This window comes from Galeopterus variegatus, unplaced genomic scaffold (assembly GCF_000696425.1).
Source record: "Galeopterus variegatus unplaced genomic scaffold, G_variegatus-3.0.2 Scaffold1436, whole genome shotgun sequence".
NCBI classification, from domain to species: Eukaryota; Metazoa; Chordata; class Mammalia; order Dermoptera; family Cynocephalidae; genus Galeopterus; species Galeopterus variegatus.
Window position 1 is genome coordinate 201,433 of NW_007727547.1, and position 18,884 is coordinate 220,316.

The following is an 18,884-nucleotide window of genomic DNA, read 5'->3' on the forward strand; positions in this document are numbered from 1 at the left end:
GTATTAGGCAGCTAATTTGATGGAGGGAGAACAGACTCTATTTCTCCAAGTTATGACATTTTAATTCCAAATAATTTGTTAAATCTCAAGGCAGAAATTTCAGTAAGTAAAATTTGGGTTGAGGGTGGAAAATTGAATATTCTGTTTCTTTTTGAAATAGAATCATCACCTATGTTTGCAAATACATACTTAGAGCAATATTTTGAGTGTGAATTCAGTTGGCTCTGAATGTTCTTTTCTTTCTTTTAGTAAAGGACATCAGAAATAAGATTTAGTCCTAATTAAATAATCCATGAGGGAGTCACAAGAAAATACACACAACAAATTAAATGATACCTGGAAAACAATCCAGGAACAGAATGAGAACCTTTACAAATGAATTAATTAGAAAAAAGAAAATAGAAATTCTAGAAATGATACATTATCTGAACTGAAAAATTTGATATAAAGATCCAACAGAATTATTCAAACACAGGGATGAGTCACTGAGCTCGAATATATAACATATGCAATTACCAAATCAGTGGAGCAAAAAGAAAAAAATGAAACAGGAATACCAGTTATATGGGAATCCTTCAATCAAAATAATCTCCGTATTATTAGTATACCTGAGGGAGAGGAAAAAAGAAGAGATGTAGAAAGCACATTCGAAGAATTAATGGCCAAAAATTTCCATATATAGAGAAAGATCATAGCATCCAGGTATAGGAAGGTCAGAGGTTGCCCATCAAAATCAATCCAAGGAGGAACATCTGAAGGCACATCATAATCAATTATCAACAACCAAGACAAAGAATGAATATTGAAAACAGCAAGAGAAAAGAAAAGAAAAGTATAGCATTCAACAGAACCCTAACACGTCTCAGCAAATTTCTCAGTAGAAACCCTACAGGGCAGAGGTAAATAGAATAATTTATTCAGAATTTATTCAGAGTGCTCAAGGAAAAAGACTGTCAGCCAGGAATTCTGTATCCACCAAAACTGTCCTTCAAATATGAAGGAGAAATAAAGTCTTTCAAAGACAAACAAATGCTGAGGAACAGAAATGCTAACGGGAGTTCTTCAATTTGAAAAGAGACAATGCTAAGGACCAGTAAAAAAACATTTGAAAGTGTATAACTCATTAGAAAGGTAAGTTCACAGACAACCTCAGAAAACTACAGTCATAAAGGTGGTGAATAAATCCCTTACATCCATGGTGTGAAGACTAATGTTCAAACCGAAGAAGGCAATATCATTATCAGCAACCATGTAGGAGACAGGAAATATGAAAAGATGTATCTTGAAACAACAAAATGTCAAAAATTGGGGAGGAATGACACCATAGCATAGAGTTGTCTTTGGTTATTTGTTTTTTCTTAGATATCAAACTTAAGTTCTGATCAGTCTAAAAAAATCTGTTACAATTAGGACATGTATTTCTTTTGGAAGGCTCATGGTAACCTTAACACAAAACTTATGAGAGATCATACTAAAAATCAATAAGAAGAAGTCAAAATACACTGCAAGAAAAAAACAGCAAGTGAGAAAGGAAGGCAGTAAGATCAGAAAAAGGAAGGAAGTATGAACAAAACAACCAGAAGTCAGGAACCAAATGGCAGTAACAAATCCCTATAAATCAGTAACCATTCTAAATGTAAATGGACTAAATACCTCAATTAAAAGACACAGAGTGGCTCAAAGGGTTATAAAAGAAGAACCAACATTCTGCTGCCTACCAGAAACTCACTTCATTTATAAAAGGACATACTAACTGAAAATGAAGGGATGGAAAAAAGATATTTCATGCAAACATAAACCAAAAAAGAGAAGGAGTAGCTACATTTAGATAAAATAGACTTCAAGCCAAGGAAAGTAAAAAAAGATAAGGAAGGTCATTATATAATGATAAAGGGATAAGTTCGACAAGCGGATATAACAGTTCTACATACATACTCATCTATCACCAGAGCACCCAGGTAGATAAAGCAATCACTAATTGACCTATAGACCTAATGTAAGAAATAGACTCCAACAAAGTCATAATCAGAGACTGTAACACCCCACTTTTAGCAAAGGACAGATAATGCAGACACAGAATTAACCAGGAAACATCAGAATTAATCTCTTCTCTGGGCCAACTAGAACTAATGGACACGTATTCCGCATTTCATCCAACAGCAGCTGAATACACATTCTTCTCAGCAGCTCATGGTGCATTCTCTATAACTGTGTTAGGTCACAAAACAAGTCTCAACTGTTTTAAAGAATTTAAATTATACCAAGTAACTTGTCTAACCACATAGAACACAAGAAATCAACAACAAAAGGGACACAAGAAACTACAAAGACATGGAAATTAAACAACATGCTCCTAAACAACAAATGTGTCAAAGATGAAATAAAAAAGGAAATTAAAATAGTCCTGGAGACAAATGAAAATGAAAACATGACATACCAGGCCGATGGAAGAAAGCAAAAGCAGATCTTAGAGGAAAGTTCGTAGCAATAAATATCTATTTAAAAAAAGAAGAAAGATATTCAATAAACACTCTTACATTACTTCTCTAGGAACTAGAAATACAAGATCAAAGCAAACCCAAAATCAGTATGAGAGAAATAATAAAAATCAGAACAGGAATAAATGAATTAGAAATTTAAAAGACAATCCAAAAAAATCAATGAAGCAGCATTGGATTTTTGAAAAGGTAAGAAAAATCAATTAACATTTAGCCAGATTCATGAAGACCAAAAGAGAGAACACTCAAGCAAATAAAATCAGTAATATAGAAGGAGATATCACAACTGATACTGAAGAAATACAAAAGATCATAACATTACTATGAACAATTATATCAGAAAAAACTTGGAAACCTAGAGGAAATGGATAAATTCCTTGATACATACAATATGCGAAATCGTGAAGAACTTGAAACCTAAACAGACCAGTGATGAATAGTGAGTCTGAAGCAGTGATTAAAAAGTCTCCCAACAAAGAAAACCTCAGGACCAGATGACCTTACTGCCAAATCCTACCAATCATTTAAAGAAGGCCTAATACCACTTCTTCTCAAACTCTCCCAAAAAATTGAACAGGAGGGAATATCTCCAAACTCACTCTAGGACGCCAAAATTAATGTTCCACCCAAACCGAAAAATGATATAACAGAAGAAAAAACACTGCAAATAGATATTCCCAATAAACACAAATGTGAAGATCCTCAGTAAAATACTAACAATCAGAATCTAATGGAACATTGAAATGTTCATTCACCATGATCAAATGGGATTCTTCCAGGGATGTAAGGATAGTTCAACACATGGAAATCTATAAGCGGGATGCATTGCATGAACAGGATGAAGGAAAAAATTGTATAATGATTTCAGTACATGCAGAAAAAGCATGTGATAGGGCCGAGCCCGTGGCGCACTCGGGAGAGTGCGGCACTGGGAGCGCTGTGGCGCTCCCTCCGCAGGTTCGGATCCTATATAGGGATGACTGGTGCGCTCACAGCACTCACTGGCTGAGTGCAGTGCGGCCAGTCTCAAAAAGGACAAAAAAAAAGAAAGAAAAAGCATGTGATAAAATCCAACACTCCCTCATGATAAAAAACACTCAAGAAGTTGATAAACTTACCACTGAATAGCATTCTGAATGGACAAAAATTGGATGTTTTTCCTCTGAGATCTGCAACAAGACAAGGATGACCACTTTCCACAGTCTATTCAACATAGTACTGGAAGTTCTAGCCAGTTTATTAAGGCAAGAGAAAGCAATAAACAGCTTCCAAATCAGAAAGGAGGAAGTCAAACTATATCTATTTGTAGATATCATGATCCTATATGTAGAAAACCCAAAAGACTTCACCAAAAAATTACTAGAATAAATGAATTCAGTAATGTGGCAGGATTCAAAATAAACAGACAAAAATAAACAACCTTTTTATACACCACTGACAAAATAGCTGAAGAAAAAGACAAGAAGATATCCCGCACAGAATAACTACCCCTAAAATGAAATACCTAAGGGTAGGTTTAATGAAGGAGGTAAAAGACCTCTGCAATGAAAACTATAAAACATCGGTCAAATAAAATCAAAGAGGGCACAAATGAATGGAAAGATGTCCCATGTTCATGGGTCAGAAGAATTAACATCATCAGAATGTCCATATTGCCCTCTGCAATGTACATATTCAACTTAATTCCAATCAACATACCAAGGACATTTTTCATAGAAATAGAAAAAAACGATCTTAAAATTTGTATGGAACAGAATAGAGAGCCCAGAAACAAACCCACACATTTACAGCCAACTGATTTTTAACAAAGATGCCAAGAATACACAGTGGGGAAAGGAAAGCCTTTTCAATAAATGGTGCTGGAAGAGTTGGATATCCACATGCACAAGATGGAACCTAGACCCCTGTTTCTCACCATACATAAAAATCAACTCAAAATGGATTAAAGGCCTACATTCAAGCCCAAAACTATGAAACTACTAGAAGAAAACATAGGGGAAACTGTACATGAAATGGAAGTGGGCAGTGCTTCTTTGAGCAAGACTACAAAAGTACAGGCGGCTAAAGCAAAAATACGTAAATGAGACTACATCAAACTAAAAAGCTTCTGTGCAGCAAGGGACACTGTCAAAAGAATGAAAAGACAACCTACAGAATGGTAGAAACTGCACACTACGCATCAGGCATGGTGCTAATATACGGAATATATAAGGAACTCAGACAACTCAACAGCAAATAAGGCAAAGAACCCAGTTAAGAAATGGGTGAAGAACATGCATAGACTTTTCTCAATAGAAGGCATACAAATGACCAACAAGCACTTGAAAAAATGCTCAAAGTCACTAATCATCAGGGAAACTGCTCAAGAAGCTATCACCTCACCCAAGTTGGAATGGCTATTATCAACAAGATGGAAAATAACACCTGCTGGCAAGGATGAAGAGAAAAGGGAATCCTCCTACATTGTTGGTGAGAATATAAATTAGTAGAGACATTGTAGAAGGCAATATTGAGGATCCTCAAGGAAATAAAAATAGATCTCCTTTAAGACACAGCTATTTCACTACTGGGTATATACCCAAGGAAAATGAAATCAATATATCAAAAAGACACCTGCACTTCTGTGTTAATTGCAAGACTATTCACAAAGGCCAAGAGATGGAATTTACAAAGATGCCCATCAAGGGATGAATGGATAAAAATACCTGGTATAGATAAACAGTGGAACTCTATTGAGCTGTAAAAAGAAATGATATCCTGTCATTTGCAGCAACATGGATGGAACAGAATAGTATCATGTTAAGTGAAGTAAGCCAGACACAGAAAGACAAAAATTGCATGATCTCAATGAGAGGTGAAATCTTAAAGCAAATAAACAAGCAAAAAAGTGGTTCTGACCAAAATAATGGTTAGAATAATGGTTACCAGAGGCTGGGGGTGGTGGGAAGGGGAGGAAGAGAAGTGGTGGTGTACCAGGTACAAAATTATGCTACCTACCCTAAGTGACCACAGTATATGCATGTATTGAAACACTACACCATACCCCACAAAAATAAATATAACTAAAATTTTAAAAAGTGAATTGATAGATGTTTAAAAATAAATAATACATGAATAAGGACTGTGTGTATACATATATATGTATGGATGGAGGGATGGATGCATGTAATGCCACAGATTGGAAAAGGTTAGTATTCCCTCAGTAAGAAAAAAAAACGTTCAGTTTTAAAAGGTCATTCAGATTACTTTTGTGTGAGATTTTATGCGTGCTCTTCAGCTGCTGAATTAACATTATTGATAATCCTTTTCAGATTATCAATAAACAGTTTGTACTCTAAATATTTATTCATGTTGATATTTACTTTGTAAAATGTGCTTCTTACAGGAATATAAATAGTTGCTAGAAAGAACGCTGGCAACTTCAAAGCAAAATGAAGACCCTTCTGCTGCTTTCAGCCATTGGGTTCTGGTGGGCTCAGTATTCCCCACATACTGAAGCTGGGAGGACATCTATGGTCCCTCTGTTTGAGTGGCGCTGGGTTGATATTGCTCTGGAATGTGAACGATACTTAGCTCCCAATGGATATGGAGGGGTTCAGGTGGGTATTGTTCATCATAGAAATTGCAGAGTTGACTTGCTTATAATAAATGGCAGTCTGATAAGTATCATTTTTACCCTGAGTGAAATAGTTTTCCAGGAAGAAACAATTTGGTATTGCTGGCAACTTTACATTTTGTTTCTGACATACTCTTTCTTCAGCTGAACATCTCCAATGTGCTGTCAATATTTCCAGGTAGTTGTAAAGAAATGTAGCTGCACATATACAAATATTCCAAAATGATTTTAGGTTATTGGTTAGTTTCTAGAGTATCCGATGATATACAGTAAGCCATAATTTGATACTTATTGAGATTCCTTTATTTGTAGGTCTCACCACCCAATGAAAATATTGTAGTAACCAGCCCTTTTAGACCTTGGTGGGAAAGATACCAACCAATTAGCTATAAATTGTGCACAAGATCTGGAAATGAAGATGAATTCAAAGACATGGTGACTAGATGTAACAATGTTGGTGTAAGTGAACTCAAGTTTCCTTTCAAAATACTATATAGCACAATAATTTCTCTCTCCTGTCTCTTTCTCCTCTTGAGCAGAAATTTTTCCATATTTAAAAATTTTTAATTTTATTTCCAGCTTTAGCTATACCTCAAAATTAACTGTCGCCTAAAGTTCAACTTTGGCAGGTTTTTGTGTATGTGCCATGTGTCTGCTAAAGAAGAGATAAGTTAAAGTTTGAAGTAGAATTGACTTATAAAGCAAAACATCAACTTTTAACCAGTATAACTATGCACGTTTTCTTGAAACTCTTTTCTGGTTAGGAATTGGAAACTCCAATTACAATATTTGCTGTCATTTTTATGTGACTCTTGTCTCCACCAGTAATTCCTGGGTCTTCTCCCTCATAGGTTTTTTGATGACAAATAGCTATGTTCTTTCTTAAAGAAAGAGTGTCTTGAGAGACAGATATCCATCTTCCTCTCTTCAAATGCTAAAGTAGAGAGAGTAGAGTCTAACTGCTTAGTTCTCCTGGTCCCCCATTAAAATTCCAAAACCCAATAACCTCTCTTATCTCAACTGATCCTTACTTGCCTCCATAATGGATCTCTGCCTTTCTTCATAGTTCATGTGATGTATTCTGGTTCTTGCAATTTATAACATGTAAATATTTGACCGAGTGGCTGTAACGGATGTAGGTCTTCGGTTCACATTAGTTTCCTTTCACACTTGACTTCCAGTCTTACAGAAAAATAAGTTGTAAAATAGCAAAGAAATATTTTAGAGTTTTATTAACATGCTGTAAACTTCAATCAATAATGCCTTAGATTTCTACCTCACTATAAGTCAAACTGAAGTAGAAGCTTTGCTTTTCAGGTCCGTATTTATGTGGATGCTGTGATTAATCATATGTGTGGTAGTGGTGCAGGTTCAGGAACAAGCAGTACTTGCGGAAGTTACTTCAATGCTGAAAACAGGGAGTTTCCAGAAGTCCCATATTCTGCTTGGGATTTTAATGATGGTAAATGTAACACGGCAAGTGGAGAAATTGAGAGCTATAATGACGCTTACCAGGTAATTTCATTTCTTTCTTTACTTTTCCCCCCAAATACTGATCTGAAGAGTTATTTATGCCTTTATTTCCTTCTTCTTTTTTTATTGGAACATAGTTGATTGTGCATATCTGTGGGGTATAGCATTGTATATCAATACCAGTGTGCAAATGTGATGTACAAATCAGGATAATCAGAATATATTCCTTTATTTATGGACATGAGCTTATTGAACTTCATTTTACATACTATTTTAGATTCCTCAGGAAAACGCATTACCAGGTCTAACTGCTTACAAATATGACACTCAATCAATATTTAAATAATTTTCCCCAACCAATTAAAAAGCTCATCTACTTTATTTCCTACACTTTTGATTTTTATACTAGAAAATATTTCCAAGATAGGTCCACAGGAGAATGTCAGTATTCCCGGTACCCAATGCAAAGAAGGCACTATAGAAATATCTGTTGGTGAACATGTAAATGAATGAATGATTAAATGGACTGTCAGGTGAAAGATGATGTTTTAGGGATCAATTGCAAAATTTTTACCTCAACAGATTAGAGATTGTCGTCTGACTGGTCTTCTTGATCTTGCACTGGAGAAAGATTACGTGCGTTCTGAGATTGCTGCATATCTGAACCGTCTCATTGATATTGGTGTAGCCGGTTTTAGACTTGATGCTGCCAAGCACATGTGGCCTGGAGACATAAAGGCAGTTTTGGATAAACTGAATAATCTAAATACAAATTGGTTTCCTGAAGGAAGTAAACCTTTCATTTTCCAGGAGGTACATTGATGCATATATCTGCATATAAAATATTATTTCATGTTTTTGAAAATAAAGGACAGATTTAATTAAATATAAAATTTCTGTGATGCATATTTAATTAAATCTAAACTTAATGGATGAATCATTTATATAGAGCAGTGTTCTTTAATCTCTTTTTATTTGGAGACAGCACATCTAATTCTTTATTGCAGTATGTTCTGGAGAAGTGCAGAGCATTTATTTAGGCTGCAAAACATCACTGTCAGGGACCATTATGGAACACAGAGAATTATACAGGTGTTGTCTCGAGCTAGTCTGAGTTTGAATCTTGTCTGTGCCAGTATTAGCTGTGCTAGTTTTTAGAGACACGGATGAGCTTCTCAGCGCAACAGTACTTTCATGTGAAGGAAAGGGCTCATGATAATGGTCCTGTCTTTGTTTTCTTTGGAGAATGGAAGGAATTAATATTTATCAAGCATTGAGTAATGTTACTCTCATTTATGTGCAAGACTAAATTAGGTCAGCATTCTTACAGGACAGCAGATCACTTTGGCATTACGTTTCTTTCAAAATTGTAGCATACAATTTTTTTAAAAAAAGAAGAATCTTGGTATAAGGAAAACTGTTCTTAGCATTTCAAATAACATAAATACTTTAAAACTATTTACTAAATAATATTAGTTTCCTGGTTAAAACACTATAGAGTTCTAATGCAAAATGATATTTTTCCTATATTTCCACTAGGTAATTGATCTGGGTGGTGAGGCAATTTCAAGCAGTGAATACTTTGAAAATGGCCGCGTGACCGAGTTCAAATATGGTGCAAAACTAGGCACGGTTATTCGCAAGTGGAGTGGAGAGAAGATGGCTTACTTAATGTAAATAAAATATGATTCATCTTTCGAATTATTTCACAGAACTATTAGTCATATTACCCCAATACAGCTAGCTTCTTAGAACCTTCTTATTTTAGATGTGTCAAGGAGTCCATTATTAATGATGTGTTGTATAGTTCTACAAACCCCAATTGATGCTCTTTTTTATTTAGAATGTCAATGACAAGGAAATATGTCAAGCAATGCAAAACATCACCTGGGAATTTTAATCTGTATATTATATGACTATACCAGTTTTGCCTGATATTTGCATGTAATCTGTTAAAGCCAGGTTATTATTAAAATGATCTTCCCATTTACAAAGTACCTATAACATTGCCCTGCTGGGAATTTACATGTACTACCTGATTTGAAGTATTAAAATGTTTACATCAAACAATGCAGTGCTGAACCCTTATTTTAACTCCGTTTGCAATTCTGTGTGATTTGATATGGTTGTGACTTTTCTGAAGTCTTTCTAAATTATGGGATAGTGAAGCATCTAAAAGGGCCTATTTTTATAACATAAATCTTAGTCCTGAAATATGAATGGAATATAAGTAGTCCATATATATATATATATATATATATACACACACACACACACACACAAACATGGAATGTGTTTGTAGATAACATTTGTATACACATATACATAAATATTTATAGATATGTAAAAAATCCCATAGAATAAGAACTTAATTAGAGAGAATGCAATATGAGGATGCTATACAGAAAGAATTGCAGATTAAGATTACTCTAAAGCTATTGTAAAATTCATATATGTATATGTTATTGTTTTTTAAATAGAAACTGGGGAGAACCTTGGAGTTTCATGCCTTCTGATAGAGCACTTGTCTTTGTGGATAACCATGACAATCAACGTGGACATGGAGCGGGAGGAGCATCGATTCTTACATTCTGGGATGCTCGGTAGGAACAGAGTTCTCCACATTGTTATTTTACCTGCCTTTTAAGGATGGTACGAATATTGTATTTTTCTATGATAATACCATTTTGTAACTTTCAGACTGTATAAAATGGCAGTTGGATTTATGCTTGCTCATCCCTATGGATTTACACGAGTAATGTCAAGCTACCGTTGGCCAAGATATTTTGAGGATGGAAGTGTAAGTTTTGGAGTTGTTCAAAACACCTTTTTCTCAAGGAAAAGGAAGCAATTTTGTTTTGTTTTCACACGAGCCTATTACATTTATTATTTATTCATCAAATACTTATTAGGTATAAACCTGATGGAGGACTCTGATGTTAGTAATGCAGATGATATTAAAGAAGCAAGATTCATGTTCACTCTTGTCATAGAGTATACAGATTCTTTCAGAAATTTGACAAGCATGCCCTGACACAAAGAAAATCACTTAAAATAAGAGCAAGATACAGGAACTAAAATAAATACATATCTTAAGTACCTACCGTATAGGGGTGATATGAGTATTATACACACTAACACTTGTAAAGAACTTAAAAGAGTGCCTGCACGTAGAGCAAGATGAAGATTTGTTAAATCCTTTTAAAAAACGTCCTATGGAATACAAAGAAATTATTCAGTTGAACTGACGTTACATACGGAGAAAGTATCCTATAAGAAGGAAATTCCATGTTTTAAAGAACAGGAATTTTCACACTATTTGAGGAAAGGTAAGAATGAAAAAAATAGTTGGGATTATAGTAAAAAGCATTCTTCTGACTAGTGATTTCAGAATGAAACTGAGAAGTAAGTTTAGGCAGTTATTTTGAAAGCTAATGAAAGTTTTTCTTTGTAAACTGAAGATTTCAGAAGCAACAGCATGCAGAAACTTCATACTCAATGCAGAAATTATTTTTCCCAGCAAGTCAGACAGATATCTATCTAGCGTTTTTCTAAATTTCTTTCAATTTGAGAAGCCCACTACTTTGTGCAGTAACTCATTCTATTGTTAAAAAGCTTTAATATTTAGAAGGGTCACTTTATATTGAGCCAACTTCTTATAATTTCCACTAAGTGGTTTTATTTCTGATGCCAGGAGTCATGAGCTATTTCCATTTACCTTTTCCCTGTAACATTTCCACTTCCCCAAGACTTATGCATACTAAAAACTCTTCATGTTTTCCACTATTTATTATGTGACATGATTTTGAGATAGATGCTGATAACTCTCCTACTGCCTTTTTAAAATAAATATCTCTAAAAGTGCCAATCAGAAAAACGTAATATTAAAAATTTGGTCATTTTAGTAAAGAATGTTAGGATGTGTTGAATAGTGCATTTGTATAAAAGAGAGTATGAAAGAAATACATATTTATCTGGCAATTATCTTAATCAAGGCATTTTCACGTACTCTATTTAATTTTTATAGCAACCAAGCAATATCCCCATTTTACAGAAGAGAAAACTGAGGCACAGAGAAGTTCCATATATTGACTACATTTTCTTAGCTAGTTTTAATGGAGCCTATATTTTCATTCTGGTGTTTTGACACTAATGCCCTCTATGACATTGCACTGCTTTCAGTAACATTAAGAAGCCGTTGTAATTCCCAGGAAAGAAAGTGGTTAAAAATTTGTTACTCTTTTTTGAGATATGGCACTAGAGAAGCAGAGGTGAGAGATGATGAACATTCAGTAAAAGGCTGTAAAAACAATGAAGGCATTGGATTCTAAAAAAAGACACTGCAGAGACTTAGGCAGTAGGATAGACTGGGTTTCATGTAATGGAGAAAGACGAGGGAAATACACATGTTAAAAATCTGTTTTTTTGGTTTTTTTGTTTGTTTGTTTGTTTTTTCCTTATTAAGGATGTTAATGATTGGGTTGGGCCACCAAATGATAATGGAGTAATTAAAGAAGTTACTATAAATGAAGACACTACTTGTGGCAATGACTGGGTCTGTGAACATCGATGGCGTCAAATAAGGTGGGGATATTTATTTAGAGATATCCTCTCAGTAAACTTTTCTTAACATTTTATCTTAAACTGTTAAAGCTTTAGCGTATCAGCCTTTTATGATATTGTGTTTTTAGGAACATGGTTATTTTCCGTAATGTAGTTGATGGCCAGGATTTTACAAACTGGTGGGTTGTTATTTTACCTGCCTTTTAAGGATGGTACGAATATTGTATTTTTCTATGATAATACCATTTTGTAACTTTCAGACTGTATAAAATGGCAGTTGGATTTATGCTTGCTCATCCCTATGGATTTACACGAGTAATGTCAAGCTACCGTTGGCCAAGATATTTTGAGGATGGAAGTGTAAGTTTTGGAGTTGTTCAAAACACCTTTTTCTCAAGGAAAAGGAAGCAATTTTGTTTTGTTTTCACACGAGCCTATTACATTTATTATTTATTCATCAAATACTTATTAGGTATAAACCTGATGGAGGACTCTGATGTTATATATTAAGTAAAAATTATATTTCATACTACTATGTCTTTTGTTTATTTTTTTCTCTTCCTGCTCATTTACTTTTTTCATACTTTAAAAGTCATTTAGAGGCCTGACAAAAATAGAAACTAGAAAAGGGCAGAAAAAAAATGATGGCTTATTCATTTTTTCTCCGATGTTTTTAAGGGTTATCTGTTGTAAGTAGACTTCCTTATGTGCACCATTGCCATACCATGGGTGAATATATAATGTGCATATATATGCTCATACCCTTCCGCCCCATATACGATGTAGTTTATATAACAGTAGTGACATTACTAAAAGTCCAATGCCAGCTTTCACTAATGCTTAGCTCATTCTAGTGTGTTATATTTTATTGGCCAATATATAAATAAGTCAAGTGTATGGTTTTTTTTCTCTCTCTCTTTTTTTTTTTTTTTGTTTGTTTGTTTTGTTTTTGGCAAAAGAACCCATGGCTGATTCTTTAATTTTGTTCTTTTCTGGATGGGAAACCAAAACAAACATGTTTGAGATGGCTTTATGTTCCAAGCTATGTACTTCACAGAAATGCTAGGTTATTTTTACCTCCAGCCCAAGTTTTTTTAGTCTCCCCAAACAAAAACAAAAACAACAAAAGTGATTTTTAAAGACATAATTCCATTTATAAGTTTTAAAATAATCAGTATTTTCTTAAGTTCAGATAGGACAAATTTAAAATATTTACTTTTACTACAGAGTGGTGATTCCTGCAAATCTTCACTGCTGTACTTCAACCTTTTCTTGGCAGGGGTAATTATTCATTACTGACTAGGGAATTGCTAGGTCTAATGTAAGACTATTGTTGGTTCTGAGAAAGCTATTTACATCCACTGGAGCAGTCTTTGTGTTTGGATGGTCTTCTTACTTACCTCGAGTGCTTAGGGTTCAACAGCACAAAGTTAATCTGTGCATTTCTGAGATAGTGTGTATTCTTGCATCTAACTGTGTTGAATTTAAGTTGAATTTTAAATTTTATTTTACAGGTCATTATCTTCAACTTTGCAAACTGGTGTTCCTGGTGGCACATATTGTGATGTCATTTCTGGAGATAAAATTAATGGCGATTGCACAGGAATTAAAATCTACGTTGGCAATGATGGCTATGCTTCTTTTTCTATTAGCAACTCTGCTGAAGATCCATTTATTGCAATTCATGTTGATGCTAAATTATAAATTCAAATTAAATGCATATCAAGAGCAATAACCAAGTGTGTTTATTTTCTTGTAGATACATTAATTCTTTTAATTCATGACTTTTTAGTAAGAGTTATTATAGGTAATCAACTTAAAAAACTCAAAAAAGCATAAAAACCCATATCATTATATTATAAGGCAATTCCAGTGAACATGTTGTTGTGCTCTAGAAGACTCACTTTAACCTATTTGTCAAAGGAATTTTTGAGAACTCAGAAAGGCATCTTGAAAAGTATGTTCGTTGTCATTAACACCATTTACCCAGCTATGGATCTCTAATTCCATCTGTATGTTATTCTTCATGGAGTATTCCTATCAATTAGTTAGGAATAGCTGGTTTAGTGGTCATTTCTGTACTCAGTTAGCCTATTTGCATGGTATTTACAATGCATAGGCACTTTTGCAGCTAATGTAATTCAATAATAGAAGAAAACTATATTATCCAATCTACAATTTTAGATATAATTAGGTCACAGAAATCTTCTATTGTGTCTCTGTTTTTTCTTTTTTTATTTCTTTTTTTCCAATGGCTCATAACTTTATGTCATATGGATTTTTGGTACTTCTCTTAATCTCTAATATGAATGTTTATTTAGGGCTTTTGTGACACCTGTGTGTCACCTGTATCACTTGTGCTCCTGTTTTTTCTTCTCAATCTTCTAGCTATTTATTCTCCTACACCTTGACTTTAAATGTGGATTTTTTTAGGGTTCTCATCTATGTCTCTTACAACTCTCAGTTGTTTTTCTTATGCTTATAGGAGAAAATAGAGTCCATAACTCAGAAACTCTCTCTTCTGTTCACCTACAAATGTGTCTGTTCCTTCTCGGAAGCACATTCACTGTGTACATTGATTACCACTTCAGCCCACTGCACCTTGGGTCGCAATTTTCTACCATTTGTATGAGTCCAGTGAGACAGAACACATACATGCAAGTAGTTACATGATGCAGCTGTATTACACACAGACAGGCAGTAAGGGACAGCAGAAGCCTAGGATTAATAATGAAGCAGCCTCCGCAAGGCTCAGGAAAGCTGCCCCAGGTGGATGGAGTCTCATTTGCACATTCCCCATTCACACTGTCCTGATGGACCCTGGATGGCAGCCTGCCCTGTGTTTTATAACCTGGGGGCTATATGATGTGCTGGGCTAAAGCTTTTAAGGACATCCTGATTTAAGAGGAACAGGAACAGAATCCAGGCAGTTTCTACCAGTTCCTCCTTGTCTCAGGATTTTGCATTCCCAGCACATACATTCTGCAATTCTTGAGAACTACAGGTGAGAAGGAGGGAAGAACTGGTTCAGTCCAAGGCTACCCACAGAACTGTCCTGCATTTGTACTTGGCGTCATCTTCTTCCCTCCTTTCATGATGAGGAAAGCGCACCTCATTCTACCTAAGGCCATTCCCTCCACTTGTGTTAATGATATCATTTTACTTTTAATTTTTTGAGGATTTTATTTCTGAGATTATCTTTCTTTTTTGGATTTAGCAATTTTTTTTTTCTATTTGCTGAGTTATTCCCCTCAGATTACATGTACAGTCATAACTACATTTTGGTCAACAAAGACAACATATAAGATAGTGGTCACAGCAGTGGTCACAACATATAGCCTAGGTGTGTAGTAGGTTACAGCATCTGTGTTTGCACAATGATGAGATCTCGTAATGATGCATTTCTCAGAGCATATTCTTGTTGTTAAGTGACACATGACGGTCAGGAGACAGAACGGGGAAGGAAACTGCAGACAAGTTCCTTCCTTGTGGTTTCTGCTGGAAGGAAATCACGCAGCAGGATAGGATTAACTAGTTTGAATCATTTCAGTGGTCTCTGGGTCACACAGACTGTCCATGATTGTTTGGCCTTTTGAACTGGGGTGATTAGGTTGGGCGGATTGTGGTCCAGAGTATGAGAATCCTATAAGGAAGAAGATCAGGGGTTTGGACTTAATCAGCTGCTCAACAAGGGGAACTAAGTGACCTCCAGCCAGGGCCTCAAAACTGAATCATGATGGCATTTATATGCTTGGTATTTTTTCCATGTTGATCATTAACAGATTAGCCACTGAGTACTCAATCCCTACTGTGGTCAAGGGTAAAAAATACATTAAGATAAAATAACTTAAAAGAAAGAAAGAATGTGAAAAAGAAAATAAAAAATGGACAATCAGTGGGGCGTAAGAAAGTGGATTAAACACAAATATATCAATAATTTCATTCAATGTAAATGGACTGTGTATTTTAGTAATAAGACAAGCATTTTTAGACATGATTTTAAAAAATAGGCATTGAAAATAGGTAAAGACACAAGGCTAGAACAGACAAACCATGGAAATTCTATCTAAAGGAAAGTGAGTGTGGCTTTATTAGTATTGGGCAAAATGAATTTAAAGTCAAATTAATGCCAAAGATAAAATGGTCATACTGATAATAATGTTTGACTCTTTGGCTGGAAAATAACAATTTTAAGTGTTTACTCACCTCATAACATAGGTTTATAATAGGTAAATCAAAAATTGACAGAAGAGTAAGAACTAATAAGAAAATCTACAATTAAAATGGGATATTTTTAACATAACAACCTCAGTATTTGTAGAACAAGCAGATTTCAACAAAAACTTGACCAAATAAACATATAGAGAATGCATTTTCTCAGTTGTCTACACACAGATTCATAATCCAAGTGTTTTAAAAGACTGAAATAATACAGAATATGTTACTTAAACTACTCAAGCCACATAGTAGGCTGGTACTGATCCAATTTTTTTCAGCCATTTTCTGACATAATGAACATTTATTTCCAGACATTTTGCTGTTATAGCACGTATTATAATAAACATCCATGTGTGTGTCTCCCTGCATACATGGGTGAATATTTCTGTAGGCTAGATAAATATGAGTGGAATTTAAAGCACATTTTTCTATCTTAACATTATGCAAAATTGCCTTTTCAAAAGTCCCAAATTGTTCTGTCTGTATGGTGATTATGGAGTATATTATAGAACTTTTAATCACACTTTCACCAAAATTTTATATTCTCAAGCCTCGATTTATTGCCTTTTGATCGATGAAAAATGATTTCTACTTTTAATCTGCAATCTCCAAATTAATAGAAAGGCTGAGCATCTTTTCACATGTTTATGGCAATTTGGGTTTCCTCTTTTGAGATTTGTCTGTTCCTTTCCCATCTATTTTTGTTTTTAGATTTATTTCTTCTCTTTGAATACTTGAAGTTCTTCTGATATTATTTTAATAGTTTGTTATGTATTGCAGATATATGCTCCTAGTCTATCACTTGTTTTTTGTATAGTCTTTATAGTGCCAATTTAAGTACTCATGGATTTTGGCAAGAATTAGTGTGATGCCAAAGGGATGCCTGCATTATTTTCACTTTTAACTATTTACCATGCAAAAGGATATGCTACCTTTTAAATTTGGTTTTTTAAGTAAATGCTACTTGTCTCATTCTTTTTTTTTTTTGTCTTTTTTCATGTCCGGCAACGGATCGCAACCCTCAGTGTCGCACCCGCACCGGACCAGGACCGGCAACGGGATCGCAACCCTCAGTGTCGCGCCCGCACCTCGCTCAGCCAGTGAGCGGTCGGTCTGTATGTGGGATCCGAACCCTCGGCGGGTGCGCCGCCGCGCTCCTAAGCGGCGCACTGTAGCAGTGCACCACCAGGCCGGCCCTACTTGTCTCATTCTTAGATCTTGTTTTGCACATCAATGAAATAATAAGATTGGATTTAGAGAATTGGTTCCAAATGGGGGGGGGAAGAAGGGGGGAAGAAACAATGTATTAGTGATAGATTTTTTCATAAAGCTGAATTTTATTACTCGATATATTGAAATATCTTGTCATACAATTTTTGGAGATTTTACTGGTTACTTAGATCGTAAAGTATAGAAAACACTGAGCTAATTTAGTTCACCAGTCTCTTTCATTGTTAACATTCCCTGATTCTGTGATTTATTCTTCCCATGTCTTTCTAAATCCCAAGGGAAAGGAAATGTCATATAAAATGTCTTGTGAATCAACAAGCTTAAGGGAACTTACTGGCTGTATCAATCAGAATAGAATAGTTTATGCTGCACTAACAAAACAACTAAAAATTCTCAGTGGCCTACAATCACTAAGTTTATTTCTCATGTTCATCTCAGATTAACAAGGGGAATCTTGTTATTAGTTCCTTTGACATATGTCACAAAGAAACTTCATTTTGACAGGCACTTTAACAATCTAGGAGTCTCCAAATTAAAATCATATGTTTATATGATTTCAGCTCACATTTTACGGCCAAAGAAAATCATGTGGACCCTCCCACATTCAACAGGACAGGGGTATATATTTCACCTGCCGGAGGAGCAACCAACAGTCGTATTTGTGAATAATAATGCACTATGTGTGTAAGTGTGAGATCAGAAATAAAAACTACAAGAGACAAAAAGTAATTTCTTTTGGAGTGAACATTTGAAACACAAGAGAGAATAACCCTTACTACTTCTGCAATCTTCTAAACATATTAGTATGATCTAAGCAAATTTCCAGATTCTAAAATACGTTTATATACAATATTTTATTTGACTTTCCTAACAATCCAATGAAGGAGAATGCAGGACTCAGTAGTAGGTAAGAGCTCACTGTGCAGTTAGACTGCTTGGCTTTTAATCTCAGTCCCAACATTTACTATGATGTGACCATGAACAAATCCCATTACTTAATTTTCCAGTGTCTCTGTTTCCTCCTTTTATGGATAATGTCAATTCTATCTTGCAGATTGTGTGTGTGTGTGTGTGTGTGTGTGTGTCTGACAGAGAGGAATCAAAGTTATAATGTATGGATAACACTAACAAATAAATGCATGACTAATAGCACACAGTCACACTCAGTACATACTGTCAGGATTGTTAGTGGTTTTTGTATTTCTGTCATATTCTCCAATAGTACTATCATCCTTCCTTTCTAAATGAGGACCTACATGAAATCTGCACACTTTAATATTTTCCCT

The 18,884-nt window shown here is 34.8% G+C and overlaps 1 protein-coding gene across 1 annotated transcript; it reads left to right on the forward strand.

Annotated features, from left to right (window-relative positions):
* The first annotated feature begins 5,623 nt into the window (after positions 1 to 5,623).
* Positions 5,624 to 13,885, forward strand: LOC103593884 (pancreatic alpha-amylase-like). Its single transcript, XM_008576977.1, has 10 exons — positions 5,624 to 6,097; positions 6,427 to 6,573; positions 7,432 to 7,629; positions 8,170 to 8,400; positions 9,127 to 9,260; positions 10,068 to 10,190; positions 10,288 to 10,387; positions 12,053 to 12,171; positions 12,279 to 12,329; positions 13,665 to 13,885. The coding sequence occupies exons 1-10, from the start codon at positions 5,930 to 5,932 to the stop codon at positions 13,852 to 13,854; spliced, it is 1,461 nt and encodes a 486-aa protein (XP_008575199.1). The 5' UTR covers positions 5,624 to 5,929; the 3' UTR covers positions 13,855 to 13,885.
* Positions 13,886 to 18,884: the final 4,999 nt, after the last annotated feature.

Excerpts from the sequence above, each read along its gene's own strand:
- LOC103593884 (XM_008576977.1), top strand. The coding sequence starts at position 5,930 with ATGAAGACCCTTCTGCTGCTTTCAGCCATTGGGTTCTGGTGGGCTCAG. Across the intron at positions 6,574-7,431 it reads CTAGATGTAACAATGTTGGT|GTCCGTATTTATGTGGATGC; the intron begins GTAAGTGAACTC and ends TTTGCTTTTCAG. Across the intron at positions 9,261-10,067 it reads GAGAAGATGGCTTACTTAAT|AAACTGGGGAGAACCTTGGA; the intron begins GTAAATAAAATA and ends TTTTTTAAATAG.